This window comes from Canis aureus, chromosome 14 (genome assembly GCF_053574225.1).
Source record: "Canis aureus isolate CA01 chromosome 14, VMU_Caureus_v.1.0, whole genome shotgun sequence".
NCBI classification, from domain to species: Eukaryota; Metazoa; Chordata; class Mammalia; order Carnivora; family Canidae; genus Canis; species Canis aureus.
The window spans coordinates 15455701-15474576 of NC_135624.1; the positions used below are offsets into that span (position 1 = coordinate 15455701).

The 18876-nt window shown below is 33.5% G+C and overlaps 1 protein-coding gene across 1 annotated transcript in view; it reads right to left on the reverse strand.

Annotated features, from left to right (window-relative positions):
- Positions 1–11412: 11412 nt before the first annotated feature.
- The window catches only part of CSMD3 (CUB and Sushi multiple domains 3), a 1166404-nt gene continuing 1158940 nt past the window's right edge, over positions 11413–18876 (reverse strand). The window contains exons 70-71 of the mRNA XM_077847015.1: positions 17139–17274; positions 11413–13423 (exon numbers count right to left, since the gene is read on the reverse strand). Coding sequence (XP_077703141.1) covers positions 13264–13423; positions 17139–17274 — 296 coding nt within the window. The 3' untranslated portion in view covers positions 11413–13263. The remainder of the gene's footprint in view (positions 13424–17138; positions 17275–18876) is intronic.

Consider the following 18876-nt stretch of genomic DNA (forward strand, 5'->3'; position numbering starts at 1 on the left):
TAATCAGGCAGAAATTAAAAATCAATTGAATGAGATGCAATCCAAACTAGAAGTCCTAACGACGAGGGTTAACGAGGTGGAAGAACGAGTGAGTGACATAGAAGACAAGTTGATAGCAAAGAGGGAAACTGAGGAAAAAAGACACAAACAATTAAAAGACCATGAAGATAGATTAAGGGAAATAAACGGCAGCCTGAGGAAGAAAAACCCACGTTTAATTGGGGTTCCCGAGGGCGCCGAAAGGGACAGAGGGCCAGAATATGTATTTGAACAAATTCTAGCTGAAAACTTTCCTAATCTGGGAAGGGAAACAGGCATTCAGATCCAGGAAATAGAGAGATCCCCCCCTAAAATCAATAAAAACCGTTCAACACCTCGACATTTAATAGTGAAGCTTGCAAATTCCAAAGATAAAGAGAAGATCCTTAAAGCAGCAAGAGACAAGAAATCCCTGACTTTTATGGGGAGGAGTATTAGGGTAACAGCAGACCTCTCCACAGAGACCTGGCAGGCCAGCAAGGGCTGGCAGGATATATTCAGGGTCCTAAATGAGAAGAACATGCAACCAAGAATACTTTATCCAGCAACGCTCTCATTCAAAATGGAAGGAGAGATAAAGAGCTTCCAAGACAGGCAGCAACTAAAAGAATATGTGACCTCCAAACCAGCTCTGCAAGAAATTTTAAGGGGGACTCTTAAAATTCCCCTTTAAGAAGAAGTTCAGTGGAACAATCCACAAAAACAAGGACTGAATAGATATCACGATGACACTAAACTCATATCTTTTAATAGTAACTCTGAACGTGAACGGGCTTAATGACCCCATCAAAAGGTGCATGGTTTCAGACTGGATAAAAAAGCAGGACCCAACTATTTGCTGTCTACAAGAGACTCATTTTAGACAGAAGGACACCTACAGCCTGAAAATAAAAGGTTGGAGAACCATTTACCATTCGAATGGTCCTCAAAAGAAAGCAGGGGTAGCCATCCTTATATCAGATAAACTAAAATTTACCCTGAAGACTGTAGTGAGAGATGAAGAGGACACTATCTCATACTTAAAGGATCTATCCAACAAGAGGACTTAGCAATCCTCAATATATATGCCCCGAATGTGGGAGCTGAGAAATATATAAATCAATTAATAACCAAAGTGAAGAAATACTTAGATAATAATACACTTATACTTGGTGACTTCAGTATAGTCTTTCTATACTCGATAGGTCTTCTAAGCACAACATCTCCAAAGAAACGAGAGCTTTAAATGATACACTGGACCAGATGGATTTCACAGATATCTACAGAACTTTACATCCAAACTCAACTGAATACACATTCTTCTCAAGTGCACATGGAACTTTCTCCAGAATAGACCACATATTGGGTCACAAATCGGGTCTATACCGATACCAAAAGATTGGGATCGTCCCCTGCATATTCTCAGACCATAATGCCTTGAAATTAGAACTAAATCACAACAAGAAGTTTGGAAGGACCTCAAACACGTGGAGGTTAAGGACCATCCTGCTAAAAGATGAAAGGGTCAACCAGGAAATTAAGGAAGAATTAAAAAGATTCATGGAAACTAATGAGAATGAAGATACAACTGTTCAAAATCTTTGGGATGCAGCAAAAGCAGTCCTAAGGGGGAAATACATCGCAATACAAGCATCCATTCAAAAACTGGAAAACTCAAATACAAAAGCTAACCTTACACATAAAGGAGCTAGAGAAAAAACAGCAGATAGATCCTACACCCAGCAGAAGAAGAGAGTTAATAAAGATTCGAGCAGAACTCAACGAAATCGAGACCAGAAGAACTGTGGAACAGATCAACAGAACCAGGAGTTGGTTCTTTGAAAGAATTAATAAGATAGATAAACCATTAGCCAACCTTATTAAAAAGAAGAGAGAGAAGACACAAATTAATAAAATCATGAATGAGAAAGGAGAGATCACTACCAACACCAAGGAAATACAAACGATTTTAAAAACATATTATGAACTGCTATATGCCAATAAATGAGGCAATCTAGAAGAAATGGATGCATTCCTGGAAAGCTACAAACTACCAAAACTGGAACAGGAAGAAATAGAAAACCTGAATAGGCCAATAACCAGGGAGGAAATTGAAGCAGTCATCAAAAACCTCCCAAGACACAAGAGTCCAGGGCCAGGTGGCTTCCCAGGGGAATTCTATCAAACGTTTAAAGAACAAATCATACCTATTCTACTAAAGCTGTTTGGAAAGATAGAAAGAGATGGAGTACTTCCAAATTCGTTCTATGAGGCCAGCATCCCCTTACTTCCAAAACCAGACAAAGACCCCACCAAAAAGGAGAATTACAGACCAATATCCCTGATGAAAATGGATGCAAAAATTCTCAACAAGATACTAGCCAATAGGATCCAACAATACATTAAGAAAATTAATCACCATGACTAAGTAGGATTTATCCCCGGGACACAAGGCTGGTTCAACACCCGTAAAACAATCAATGTGATTCATCATATCAGCAAGAGAAAAACCAAGAACCATATGATCCTCTCATTAGATTCAGAGAAAGCATTTGACAAAATACAGCATCCATTTCTGATCAAAACTCTTCAGAGTGTAGGGATAGAGGGAACATTCCTCAACATCTTAAAAGCCATCTACAAAAAGCCCACAGCAAATATCATTCTCAATGGGGAAGCACTGGGAGCCTTTCCCCTAAGATCAGGAACAAGACAGGGATGTCCACTCTCACCACTGCTATTCAACATAGTACTGGAAGTCCTAGCCTCAGCAATCAGACAACAAAAAGACATTAAAGGCATTCAGATTGGCAAAGAAGAAGTGAAACTCTCCCTCTTCGCCAATGACATGATACTCTACATAGAAAACCCAAAAGTCTCCACCCCAAGATTGCTAGAACTCATACAGCAATTTGGTAGCGTGGCAGGGTACAAAATCAATGCCCAGAAATCAGTGGCATTTCTATACACTAACAATGAGACTGAAGAAAGAGAAATTAAGGAGTCAATCCCATTTACAATTGCACCCAAAAGCATAAGATACCTAGGAATAAACCTAACCAAAGAGGTAAAGGATCTATACCCTAAAAACTACAGAACACTTCTGAAAGAAATTGAGGAAGACACAAAGAGATGGAAAAATATTCCATGCTCATGGATTGGCAGAATTAATATTGTGAAAATGCCAATGTACCCCGGGCAATGTACACTTTTAATGCAATCCCTATCAAAATACCATGGACTTTCTTCAGAGAGTTAGAACAAATTATTTTAAGATTTGTGTGGAATCAGAAAAGACCCCGAATAGCCAGGGGAATTTTAAAAAAGAAAACCATATCTGGGGGCATCACAATGCCAGATTTCAGGTTGTACTACAAAGCTGTGGTCATCAAGACAGTGTGGTACTGGCAGAAAAACAGACACATAGATCAATGGAACAGAATAGAGAACCCAGAAGTGGACCCTGAACTTTATGGGCAACTAATATTCGACAAAGGAGGAAAGACTATCCACTGGAAGAAACACAGTCTCTTCAATAAATGGTGCTGGGAAAATTGGACATCCACATGCAGAAGAATGAAACTAGACCACTCTCTTTCACCATACACAAAGATAAACTCAAAATGGATGAAAGATCTAAATGTGAGACAAGATTCCATCAAAATCCTAGAGAAGAATACAGGCAACTACCTTTTTGAACTCGGCCACAGTAACTTCTTGCAAGATACATCCATGAAAGCAAAAGAAACAAAAGCAAAAATGAACTATTGGGACTTCATCAAGATAAGAAGCTTTTGCACAGCAAAGGATACAGTCCACAAAACTAAAAGACAACCTACAGAATGGGAGAAGATATTTGCAAATGACCTATCAGATAAAGGGCTAGTTTCCAAGATCTATAAAGAACTTATTAAACTCAACACCAAAGAAACAAACAATCCAATCATGAAATGGGGAAAAGACATGAAGAGAAATCTCACAGAGGAAGACATAGACATGGCCAACACGCATATGAGAAAATGCTCTGCATCATTTGCCATCAGGGAAATACAAATCAAAACCACAATGAGATACCACCTCACACCAGTGAGAATGGGGAAAATTAACAAGGCAGGAAACCACAAATGTTGGAGAGGATGCGGAGAAAAGGGAACCCTCTTACACTGTTGGTGGGAATGTGAACTGGGGCAGCCACTCTGGAAAACTGTGTGGAGGTTCCTCAAAGAGTTAAAAATAGACCTGCTCTACGACCCAGCAATTGCACTGTTGGGGATTTACCCCAAAGATACAAATGCAATGAAACGCCGGGACACCTGCACCCCGATGTTTCTAGCAGCAATGACCACAATAGCCAAACTGTGGAAGGAGCCTCGGTGTGCATCGAAAGATGAGTGGATAAAAAAGATGTGGTCTATGTATACAATGGAATATTACTCAGCTATTAGAGATGACAAATACCCACCATTTGCTTCAACACGGGTGGAACTGGAGGTTATTATGCTGAGTGAAGTAAGTCAATCGGAGAAGGACAAACATTATATGTTCTCATTCATTTGGGGAATATAAATAATAGTGAAAGGAAATAGAAGGGAAGGGAGAAGAAATGTGTGGGAAATATCAGAAAGGGAGACAGAACTGCTAACTCTGGGAGACGAACTAAGGGTGGTAGAAGGGGAGGAGGGAGGGGGGTGGGAATGAATGGGTGACGGGCACTGGGGGTTATTCTGTATGTTGGTAAATTGAACACCAATAAAAAATAAATAAAAAAAAATACCTATGTACTATAATAAATACAGCAGTTTACCCTGAAAAAGATCTGAGTGTGTTATAGTAGTGTATGTCAGAGGGATTTCAGTTGTGAGTTATTGTGTGGTAGAGGAAGGAGAACTATTTTAAATCTGATTTACAATTGTAACACTAGATATAGATGGGAGTGTCCTATGACACATATAGGGACCTGAGGTGGCTGGTAGGGTGTTTGCTGTGTGTGTTGCATATTCCCACCCTGGTCAGTCCTGCTGGCTATAAGTTATTTGTGTTCAGGCTTGCCTGGTTGGGGGTCGGAGGAGTCTTGTTTAAGCAAACTCAAAATACTGCTACACCCAAATTGTTTCCTGATATATTAATCACATTGGAATAGATTTGCATTTCAAAACAAATGTTATAGGAGAACTATTAATATTTCCATTTAAAGATTATTTACATATTAAACTTAATTTATGATTAAATTTATTTGTTGATTCTTAAAACGACTTAGTTAACATTAACTTTTCCACAATTTATACTGATTGCACATAACTTTTACTTTCATTCTCTAAATACTTTATGCACCCTTGTCTCTGCATAATTTCAATCATATCCTAAGAGTTGAAAGTGAAATTGTAATTTTAAATAATAAAGTACTGCTAGAGTCTATTACTAAAATAATGCCTCAAAATCAAAAAAATTGAGATTTGCTTTCCCAAATCAATTGCTGATAGAATTTGCCATTAACTACATCATATGCTGAGTAGGGGTGGAGGGCCATACAAACAGTTAAAATGTCCTTTAAATAAAGAAACCACTTATTAAATTCCTGGATAAATAATATAGTTTCTGCTCCTTTGTAGGGCTAAGGAATATTTTAAAGTGTCAATAATGATGCCTTGCACTTACTTACATGACATTATTCAAGGAAAAACACTTTAAATATATCTTAAGAACAGAATAATGCAATGTAAAATAAAAAACTTAGGTTAGAGAGTGTAATTGCTTTAAAGAAAAAGATTCATCAACTCCATAGACTCAAAAGAGGAATCATTAAAAAGCCAACTCCTGGTCAGGTATTTTTTAAAAATTTTAACATTTAAAAAATATTCTATAAAGTAAAACATCTACTACTACTACCATTTGGAGAAGTATTTAGTTTTTAAAATATATAAAATAAAAAATATATATTGGGTCTAGTTCTTTTCAGGACTTTAGTTATGTTTTTAGAGGAAGTTAATTATCAAGGGAAAAATTAACTGTTTATCCAGTGTTCTTATTCTATGTAATTTTGATGCAATGCAAACAGCAAATAGAAAGTGAAAATACATGCATATTTGACAAAAAACTAATATTAATAGATTTATTAATTTTATTCTCACTTCTTTAACTCATTTAAACAATTTACTGTACATAGGCATTATTCCTTTTAATTCCTTGGGTTTTTATTCATATTGACACAGTTGACATGAGTCTCCTAAATTCAGGCTCTTTTGCTATCATTTGTAGGCATGGATATTATTCTAAGCAAAATCATCAGTAAAGTAAAACCTACTTTTAAATTTTAAGCTATTTCTTTTCATTTAAAACTACTATTTTTAGAATGAAATTAAATATATGCACTCTAGGGGATCCCTGGGTGGCTCAGCGGTTTAGCGCCTGCCTTCAGCTCAGGGCCTGATCCTAGAGACCCGGGATTGAGTCCCACGTTGGGCTCCCTGCATGGAGCCTGCTTCTCCCTCTGCCTGTGTCTCTGCCTCTGTGTGTGTGTGTGTGTGTGTGTGTGTCTCATGAATAAATTAAATAAATAAATAAATAAATAAATAAATAAATAAATAAATAAATAAATTCTCTCTGGAAAAACCCACAGCAAAAATTTGTAATCATTGCACTCCTGACAATGATAACTACTATTTGTTTTTATTTCTTTGCTTCAAGACATTTGTGTTTGTATATGCATGGATTTGGAAGAAAAAAAGAAAAATAGGACAGAGAAAAAGGGAGTTGGAGACAGATACAAATAGTGTTTTTTTTTTTAACATTAAAGTCTACTTCATGTCATTAACTTTTAATATAATATTCTTTAAGAATCTATATATTTATTCATGTGAGACACACAGAGAAAGAGGCAGAGACATAGGCAGAGGGAGAAGCAGGCTCCATGCAGGGACCCTGATCTGGGACTCGATCCTGGGACTCCAGTATCACACCCTTGGCCAAAGGCAGGTGCTCAACCGCTGAGCCACCCAGGAGCCCCTGTATTTTTAATAGTTATAAATGTATGGTCATTTCTAATACAATCCCAGGTCAGTGAATATCTATGTTGCTTGCACTCCGAAAACTAGTGAAATATTTTCCACCATATACAAATAGTGCATAATTTGAAAACCATCTCAAATATCCCCTCTCTTGATTTTTTTTTAAATGACCTATTAAGTAGAACTACTAGGTGAAAAGGAATACTAGTTTCTCTTACCCAATAAATGGCATATCTTCAAATATAAATTTGACCTTTGTTTTGTCTTGTTGAATTTATTTCCATTGAAACTTTGGTTGCTTTTTCCCTTCAGTTAAACTGAAAATGATATTTGGTAAATAAAGCTTCAACTCACAAAAATTCTTTAAAAATACAAACAAGTGAAATAAAAGAAACATGCATTCCACATTTAAAATTGTAAACAGTTTATGGTCATTCTGTCGAGAAATGTCCAAGTGTTCCATGATATTAAATTAACTTAATATTCAGTTTTTAAATTATTCCATCAAATTCTGAATATTCTGGAAAATATGTATTGATGCCATATAACTGAAGTAATTTCTATACCCCTTAATTAGATCTTTTAAAAATGTTAGCATCCAATTTTTTAGAGTAGAATTGGTCAAATGTTTCACTTATAAATTCATAGGTCTATTTTAATTAACAGAAAGCAGTGAAAGAGTGGAAGCATACATAGATATACATAATTACCACACAGTATTATTGTGTGGCATCTTCTAGATAATAGTTTAAGAATATTTATAGCAGGGTACCAGGGTGGCTCAGATGGTTAAGCAACTGCTTTCTGCTTAGGTTATGATCTCAGGGTTCTTAGCCAGAGCCCTGTGTGTCAGGCTCCCTGATCAGTAGGAAGTTTGCTTCTCCCTCTGCCTCTCCCCTCTGCTCATGTTCTCTCTCTCTCTCTCAAATGAATAAATCAAATAATTTTTTTTAAAGAATGTTTTTGTAGCTTGACAAGATTTTAAATTACTTCAGGATAAGATCCATACATTTCTTATATTTTTATTCAGCAAGTATCCATTATACTTCCAGTAAAGTAGTATACATATATCTAATGTTAGAAAATATTTGTGTTAATAAATTAATTGATTAATGACATTTTAATATCTACACTCCTTCTCATTGGAGATTTCTCCTTAAAGTCCATTGACTTTATGCTGTTATTTGGTAAAGTTCAAATTGAGCATTTCATTTTCATTGCCAGGGGTTCAAGAGAATGATCAATGTTTTCTTACCTGCCCCTTCACAATGTACTTGCTGTAAATTGCAGTCTCCAAGGCAGAGTCTTAAAGTTGGTATACCAAAAAAAAAAAAAAAAAAGAAAAAAGAAGTTGGTATGAAAGTAGAATTCAAAAAGTTTGGAAACTTGCATGGGAAAGAGTTATACCTTTACCTCCACTTATCTTTCAATTAAAATATTTTATTTGGGGGGATCCCTAGGTGGCTCAGTGGTTTGGTGCCTGCCTTTGGCCCAGGGTGTGATCCTGGAGTCCCAGGATCGAGTCCCACATCGGGCTTCCTGCGTGGAGCCTGCTTTTCCCTCTGCCTGTGTCTCTGCCTCTCTCTCTGTGTTTCTCATGAATGAATAAATTAAGTCTTTAAAAGAATAAAAAATAAAAATAAAATAAAATATATTATTTGTCTTCTGTAAAAAGTTGTGCAAAAATAAACTGAATTTTGTGACGAATAAAAATCACAGATATTTTCATGTGAAATGTTATGAATATCTTAAAATATTGTTTATGATACTCTTTAAAATTACAGAAATTATTAGCACCACTGCACATTTAATATGTTGGTATAGAAATACATATACATGTATGTTAGTATCTATATGTATATTAGTATATGAGTTCCTACATATGATATATATGTGTGTATATATATTACATATATATATATATATATATATATATATACTACAACATTTTAAATGTTTTTGTAACTGTTTTATTATTTATTTATAATTTCCTTTGGATTTTAACCTTATGTATTTAGAAACACCATTCTAGAACACTAGCATAGACTGGGGTAGTCCTGGTTTAAAATTATGAAGATTAGGAATGCTAGCTTTACAGACTTGCCCTGTAATGGCTGTGTTAAGTCCCTTACTGGGATTATAATGCTATCATACAATATTCTCCAGATAACATACTTCATTCTAATAAGTTCGTTCAGGAGATATCAGTTTTAACTCAAGGGTATAAAAGATACTTGCTGAGAAGGAAGGCCATAAGGTTTCTTTTAAGTCATACTATGTAGATGGTTCTATATTTTTCTCTATATTTATATATCTTATTGGCCCTGCCAAAGTACTTGGGTTCATCTCTATTTTCAATGTTATGCTAATAGTTATAATGAAGGTTTGGATCTTATGAGAGTTTAAATAGATTTTTTGTTTTATGTTTTGCAATATAATTTATGCCTATGAATTTGAATATATAGAATATACTTATTTTTCAAGGCTAGTAAAATTATTACACATGGGTTGGGAAAATATTTGGCAGATGTTCACTAGTGCCATTGTCTGTATACTAAAGAATGAAATCTAATATCCAGTGGCCATTTCTACTCTTCTAGCAACTTTTAAATCTGCTCTTACATTGGAAACCAAGCTCATATCATGATGACAAAAAGATATTTCTCAGATTTTTGCAACATGTATATCTTTTTGTGTCAATATCCCCTTACCTCCAATGTTATCCTAAAAAACAAACAAAAAAAACAAAAAAAGAAGCAAATCAATATATTTTCAGCCAAATTTCAAAATACTTATTCTAAGATATTTCTTAGCATCATGAATTTCTATAATCTACAGAAGATATTTTTTCCCTTACTAAACCTATTTTAAATTTATAGATATCAATACACAGATTAATACTTTTACAATGTATTCTCTTAATCTCTTTAAGAGAATAACATCTAGTTATTTTTGTGGACTCTTCTGGCCAATGATAGGTATTTTTTTTCTCTCTCTTTCATTTGTAAGTGTAAAGAACAGGGATATATATATATATATATATTTTTTTTTTTTTTTCTGACCCTTTGGTCTATTTCCACAATTATTATCATCAGGCTCTAGTATTAAGGCATCCTGGGTGGAACCTTGGAACCTATTGGTTTAATGTTCTTAAATATAAAAGAATTACTAGAGGCTCTTTAAAATTAATTGAAATTTAATAAGAGAATAGAGTTTAATTATTCTCATCAGAAAATGTATATATTTATCATCATGCCATGAACTTTAAATATCTTATAATTTTGTTAATTATACTCCAATAAACCTGGTAAAAAATAAAAATAAAATTATTCCCACTAAAACTGCTGCTAACTTTTGAGAGGATTAGGATAAAGGACATTAAGATAAGAAATAATCAAAGTCTAAAAAGGAGACATAAAACAGGAAAGGGTATTATGAAAAATATCAGAAAAAAGAAAGCAAATTAAAAATTAGGGCGAGGGCAGCCTGGGTGGCTCAGCGGTTTAGCACCGCCTTTGGCCCAGGGTGTGATACTGGAGTCCCGGGATCGAGTCCCACATCGGGCTCCCTGCATGGAGCCTGCTTCTCCCTCTGTCTGTGTCTATGCCTCTCTCTGTGTCTCTCATGAATAAATAAATAAAATCTTAAAAGAAAAAGTAGGGGAGAAAAGGGGAAAAAAAAGCACAGAAAGGAATAAAAATAAGGACAAACAACAACAAGGAAAAATATAGAAGACATGAAATAAGTTTAAAGTGAAATAATACAGTTAAAGTTTAAAATGAAGCTACAGTTATGTCAAGAATCATTCATTTCTCAAATGAAAGTGTAATAAAGAGACTTATAAAGGATGGAGTTGGAGGCTGTCAAATATAAAAACAACATATTTTGTGAAAAAGAGTTCTCTAATAAAATTGAACTTCAGTAACTTGTGAACTTGTGATTTGAACTTTACAGAAACTTGACAAGTTTCTTGAATACAAAATTTTACATGTTACACCCTGGCAAGACAAGTTTCTTTTTGAATATCAGTTTAATGTAGCTATTGAAAAATTATTAAGTTCCTACTTAAAAATAAGTATCTCTAAGAAAATACAATTCAGAAATATTAGAAATCGTCAGATATACCCAAAAATAGACAGTAGTGTTAAACTATTTACATTTAAGGAATTCTAAGATGAGGTTCTTATGATACTATTATATTTAGTGGGAATCTGTTTACTTCTAAAAGTGTGTCACACTTGGGGAGCTGTAAAATATAAAGCAGAAAAACACTCCCATGTCTCAATATTATGTTGCTAAATAACTATATAAAATGCAGTTTGGGAACTTTAAAACACCAAATAAATTTGCTATCCAGTACACTGGCAGACAATTTTGAGAAGAATACACATTTTACAAAAGCAATTATCCATTTTTATTTTGTTTACATTGCACTGAAAATTTACATCATACTTTTACAAAGTTTTTTTTTCATAAAAATATACTTCTTTACAAAAGTGTATGCATTAATATAAGAGGAGTAGCCAGTTGCAGAAGAAACGTTGTTTAAACAAGATCTTAAATGTATTAACCTTAACATTAATGAATGAATCATTGTTATTGCAGTCATTTGAATAAACAAGAATAAATAACTGATGGCATAAAATTTAAAACAGCATCCTGTCAGTAGAGTACAATGTTGAGAAAATTGTATGAATTTCCAAAACAATGTATCTCAAAGTGGTTTACAAGAAATTCACTAAATGTTGTAGAGATAGATCCAAGCAGCGCTTTCGGGTGCAATGATTTCTCTTAGGCACTCTGTCTCATGATACAAAAAGTCGAAACTGTTTACAGAGTTATCCATATTTGAGAGGGACAACAATAAAGAGTTCACACTGGGTACATAATTTATTCAATGACGTAAAACATGCTATAAAAGGAAGACAATGACCTATTAAATCAATATGCTGGCATTACTGTGATACAGTTGTAAATGAGCCACCAATAACTTGCAAATGCAAACCATAATTTGACAACGAAAGAAACCTGTCATATCTGAAACCTGCTTCTTAAGAATAATAGTATACAAACTTTAAAATATATGAAAATTGGGAAAATCTACAATTTAGGAAATAAATTTATATTGGTGATTTGAAAGTGTAAAATGTTTGTAAGCATTATATTTATGGGCTGGTCCAAAATGTGTCTAACTCACTGTTAGATAAAAGTTAAAAGCTTAAAATCTTATGTTCCTAACTCATTGTTGATAAAGGTTCAAAACAATGTTAAATAAATTTAAAGGCTCAACTGGAAGGAAAATAGGATATACCAGAGACTAAATACAGTAGATGAATAGGTTCTATTTGGTCTTTCGAGAACTTTGGAAATTGTGGTAAAGGATTGTAAGATTGGTGTCTCAGATAACTGCAAAATCATCATTATTATAAATAATTTTTGCCAGCTAGAGTGGTTTCTGGGTGACAAAGCAGATTGAAGCAAGGTAATAAACTACTGCCCCACAGCTTACGGAATAATATTGGTTACAACATAATGAGGGAATGGGGAGAATACCACAATGATCTTGCCGTTTGCAGAAACTGTGACTACCAGTCTAAAAAAAGAATAGCAATATGATGCTGGAGAACACCAGAAAGAGTCAAATCAGAGTAGGCAGTCTTATCTCTTTTGTGACATCAATTAGCTCAGAAATACTTCAGAGTATGACTCAATCTGAAATAACTATGGAAATAAGGAAGACAATGGCTCAATTAACAAGAACGAACAGTGGATAGAGTGGTGTGAAATATGGATTCATGGTATGATGTAGCTCATGATAGTTAAAGAGAAGTCAGTGATCTATTGACTCTTGTAAGTATAGCTCTTATTTCTACCCTATATCTTTTTTTTTTAAACCCAGTCCCTCTAATATACTTTATAAAGCACAGAAATACTGAGAGTGGATGCTCCTCCAATATATGCAAATAAGTTTATGTTTTAGAATAATCTCCTTTTTAAAAAAAGCAAATAAACTGTGAGTAAGCACTCTCAGAGTGCAGCCAAATTTCTGTAAAACTCTCCATGGTAAACATGAAGAAGAATTATAGTCCAGTTTATGAAAAAACACTCTTCTCTATCATTCCTCAGGAAAAGGTGACCCAGCAAGTCCTGAAAAGTGTGCTTTAATTTGTTAGCAGTGAACTAAATGTACACTGTTTTGTGTCGATTTCCACTCTTCTGAAGGAGATGAAGAGTTGCCGCATTATACCATTGTGCAGACCGTATTCAAGTTGGGATCAAATCGTACTGCCTTTCCTTCCACTGACTTTGCGTTGGTGTCATACATGGGGTTCTCAAAAGCTGCTTGGCCATTGTTATTTTCATGAACTGAACATCCTGTATACTGTGTTTTGGGTGCAGTCCTGTTGATGAGAACATTGATTAGCTATATGTTAGCTTTCTTCTAGAAACAGCAAAGTAGGGCTCAAACATAATATACTTGAATTATCATTGCTAATGCATAATCTGACTTCAAAGTATTGGTTGAGAAATCATAAGCTCAATACATCAAATTTGAACTATTTACCAGTCACTCTTAAACCCTGAGTGATTTTTATTATTTACATATAATACATATTAATGTACAGAACCAATATGAGTAATACAGGTATAAATAAATGTCTTATGGCTATTCTCATAAATTTAAATTTTCTGATGCAATAATAAATAATCATTATGAATTAGCATGTATACTATAAATACTATGGTGATGATAAAATTTAAATCTCATTACTATCCATCTATCTATCCATCCATCCATTCATTCATTCATTCCTTGAATATTTACTGAGTATCTGTTATGTGCCAAGCATGTCCCTAAGCATTGGATATAAATTTTTTTTTAAAGAGATTACAAGGAAGGCATTACTTTCATGGAGCTCATAATGTAGTGATAGGAAATAATTAATAAATATTTGTTAATTAAGTTAAAAAGTAAAAAAAAAAAACAAAGCAAGAAAAAATAGGTAATAAGAATTGTTCTGATGACAAGGAAAACTGTTGATATGATAGGAAATAACAGGGACCCACTTTAGGAGAAGTGATAAAGAAAAGCATCTCTGAGGAAGTAAAGAGTAATCTGAGACTTGAAGGACAAGAAAGAGACAGTTCTACACTAATTAAAGAAGGATTTCAGAAAGAGCAAAAAACTAACACAGAGGCCTAACTTGGGAAGGTACTTGAAGTATCTCAAAAACAGAAACACTCAATTTTCTTAAAAATTATATACATTAGAATAATACATTCAAAATCTTAAAGAAGAAATGACTATACTGGTAATTAAGTCATGAAAATAGTTTCCAAAGAGTTACTGATAATTGAACATTTGGTTTTACTAAAATACATGGATTCTAGTCTGGCTGGTATAACTTGCTAATCTTAAATTCCTGTTTCATTTTTGTTGTTGTTGTTTCTCTCTCCTTTGATAAATCTTGTATCTAGTTTCCCCCATCCCACTTCATAATATGCTGATATTCATTTGGTACAATGGCAGACTTGCCCCTACCTGTTTCTGGGCCCTAATTCCTAAGGTAGATATATCTTAAAATAAATCTGTTTCTCAACTCCTTTGTTTACAACAAACACCACAAATTTCAACTACCTTATCATATTTTGTATTTGCTATTATATTATTTTACTTTCCCTAATGCATTTTCTGAATTTTTCTCTATACTAAAAATTGCTAGGTGATTTGCATGACAATAAATTTTGTTAAAGCTATTTTAAGTTTCTTTCAATGGGATCACCTAGTTATATTGCTTACAGCTTGCTCTTGCCAGGTGCATAATTCTAATGGATAGTATTTGTCTCCCTTTTTTCAAACTAGAGTCATAATAAAAACCAGAAGCAACATGATTTTCTTTTAATTAAGCAAGAATTGTGAAGATACAAAGATGTGTCCTTTTACCAATATTAAACAAGAGTTTTAAGGAAAATGATATAAAGTTTTGAAAAGTTTTATGCTATCAACAAAAATTAACTTGAAATAAATTGAACCTTTAAGTATAAGAGCTAAATCTAATAAACTCTTTGGATAAAACATATAGGTCAATCTGATCTTGATTCATGACCTTGAATCTGGAAATAGTTTCTTAGCTATGACACTACAAGCACATAAGAAACATAAGAAAGTAACATAAGAAAATTGACAAATTGAACTTTATCAAAATGAGAAACTTCTATGTATCAAAGGACACTACAAAGAGAGTGGAAATGCAACTCACAGAAAGGGAAAATTTTTGCAAACCATATGTACACTAACAATCTAGTCTTCAAAATATATAAAGAACTTTTACAATTCAACAAGACATACAACCCAATTAAAAAATGGGCAAATACTTGAATAGGCATTTCTTCAAAGAATAATGGCCAGGAAACACTGAAGAGATGCTCAATATTATTAGTAATTAAGGAAATGCAAATTAAAATCACAATGAGATACCACTTCACATATATATTAGGATGACTATAATTTAAAAAAAGAAAGAAAAGACAACAGAAAATAACAAGTGTTGGCATGGAGGTGGAGAAAGTTGAACAGTCACACATTGCTGGTGGGGATACAACATGGTGCAGTTGCTCTGCAAAACAGTTTGTGCTTCCCAGGAAGTTAAATGTAGAATTACTATATAACCCAGCAATCTATTTTGAGATATATACTCAAAAGCACTAAAGCAGATGTCCAAACAAAACTTGTATACAACGTATATAGCAGCACTATTCACAATAGCAAAAATGTAGGAACAAGCCAAACACCCATCAACTGATAAATGGACATATTTAAACAGAACACATTCAAACATACAATGGAATATTACTCAGCCATATAATATTACTCAGCCATAAGGAATGGAGTACTAATCAATACTATAACATGGAAGAAACTTGAAAAAAAACATGTTAAGTTGAAGAAACCAGATATAAAATATTATACTATTACATGATTCCATTTATATGAAATACCCAGAATAGGCGAACAAGTAGAGAAAGCAGATTAGCAGTTGCCTAGGGCAGGAGTGGAAAGAATGGGAGATGACTAATTAATGGGCATAGAGTTTCTTTTTGGGGTAATGAAAATATTCTGGAACTGGCAGTGATGGCTCCATGGCATTTGAATATACTAAATGCTACTAAATTGTACAAATGGTTTTGTGTTATATATATTTTATAAAAATAGGTTTTTGTAAAAAAGATTGCAATGGCTTGCTTAATAAATAAATTTAGTGAAGATTTTTTTATCCTTAATAAAATTTGGTATCGTCAAGGCCTAAGCAGCTAATAATATTCAATTATTACAAATTCATGTAATATTAAATATTAAATAAATTTATATTAAATAAATTATTCTTAGATAATCTAGACTGAAATATATTTAAAAACGTCAGTTTTGAGAAAAATGCATTTAGGTAACATTCATTTAATTATCTGGTTACCTATATGTGTTTTTCTTCATAAAAGTAGTCCAAATAGCAGACAACAGTATAATAAAGCCCATCACTTGGGATGTTGTAATGGGCATAGTAAACAAGGACAAACCAATAATATGCATAGTCATAGAGTAGATATATTAGAAAGATAACCATAATAATTGCATAATCTTCTAAAACCAGCAGAGGAAAAGGAGATTAGGGGATTTTACTGTCTGTCAGCATGGCTAAAATTGGTCAGTACTGTCATGTGAACTAAAGAGGATTGGACACGAATTTCCTAGTTCTCTAAATCTGGCAGCAAGTATCACCTTTTTAATTTAAACCTTAACCTGGATTTTGTATCTCTAAAGTCTCATTATGGATAATGCAAAACTAACTGATACAATTAAGTATGTACCAGGAAACTGATAGGCAAAAGTACCAAGGGTTAAATTGAATGCTTGCAATTTTTGTTTTGTCATGTTGGGGTGGTGGGAGGCAGGCCAGGGAAATTAGGTTTCTAACAACTGTTGCGATATTTGGCACACATTGTTTTCGACAACCCAGAAAAAAAAAAACAAATGGAAGTTAGGAATTGAACTAGAGTAGTAAAAAGAACATGAAATAAAAGATTTGGGAAACGTTTTATAGGTAATATCAACAAACTTACCTTTGTTTATAAAGATAAAATCCAAATCCTGCAAATATAAGTGCAAAAAAAGGCACAAGAATAGCAATGGCCACAGAACTACTGTTTGTACCATGAGGCTGATTTGAAGAATTTGAGCCTTCTGACATATTCAATCCTATAAAAAAAAAAAAAGTCAACTTTATTTTATCACAATTGATTTTTATTTTTATGAAGTGATCATCTTTCTTTCTCAGGATATCTACTTGGAAATGTACATAGTAAACAAAAGTAATTCACGACACTTCAACTCTTTTCCACACAAGTTTGTATAGTGCCTTCTATGTACAAGACATTTTTTTCAGGAAAGAATACAGAATGAAAGCAGAGTCTCTGGACCAAAGAGTTTATACAATTGTGGGAAGAATACAGTGACACAAATAAGTGTAGACATCAAGCGTGAATTTGATCAATGTGTTTTAGGAAGAGAAGGACTGATTCCATCTGGTGGTATATAAGAATGCATTCTGCAGAATATACAGTATGAGCTTGACTTTGAAGAATCATTAGAACAATGAATTGAGAAGGAAGCAGGATCATCATAAGCCCAGAAATGGGAAGGTGAGTAGCATATTTAAAAGATGTGACAAGCGCTAGGTGTAGCTGTGTGGAAAGGATGTAGAGGTAGGCATGAATGAGTGTGTAAGAGGAAGATGCTAAAATGATAAAACTATGGCCATATCCTGAAAAGCCATCACATAATTCTAAAAAGTTCAAATTTATTACCTACCTGCAGTGAGGGACAGCTGAGAGTGTTTAGAAATAAGAGCCTCTGTGATAAGACACACAATTTAGAACATTGACTAGGGTGGGATAGGCTTGAGAAAATTGGGACTGGAAGCAGGAGTACTTCAAAGGTCATGGCAACAACCAAGATAAAAATGGAAATTGATCTGTATCTTAGAGCATTAGGAAGAACATGAAAAGATAGAGTTAGCTGAACATTTTGTAGTTAAAAATCAACAGAACTTGTTTGTGAGGATAAGAGGTAGAAGAGCACAGGATGAGAAGCATTCTACTTGAGGATGAGTAAATGGGGAAGATGTTAGCACAATTAGGAAATGAGAAAAATCAGGTTTGTCAATGTGTTGGCATACGGATAGGGGAAGAGAAAATTGCAGACAGGTTGTCTTTCACTTTTTCCTTTTATTTTCCCCAGACAGAAATAACTCATTTTTATAGGTTCTGTTTTAGACATATAGTGTTTGAGATGTTTTTGAGAATAGTAGGCAAAAATATCTTGCATTAAATTACACAACTATGTTAATGTATTCTGTTAATGAATGTTGTATCTGGTCTTCAAAATTAACACAATTTTAGGCAAGACATTATCTGAAATGACATCTTACTATTCTTATTCACTTTGAGAAAGCTAATTTCCCTTTTTGATAAATAGTTATGTTCAAACTAAGTTATACCTTAGTCTAGGTTAAAAGTTAATACTTTATTTTTTACCCCATTTTTTCCAGGGACTCAAAATATTTAGGTAAAAGTTCAAAGTAATGGAATTTCTAATATGAATATCAAATAGTAGTTTTAGAGTCTGAATTTATTCTTTATATATCAATACCATAATATAATAATGGGAGACAATATACCTTAAGAAAATTATATGCCACAAGCTATGTTAATAATTATATTTGCCCAAGACCATTAAATATTTATGTACATTTTTTAGAAGAGTTGGGAAGAAGAATGACAAAATTCTGTGCCTCCCATT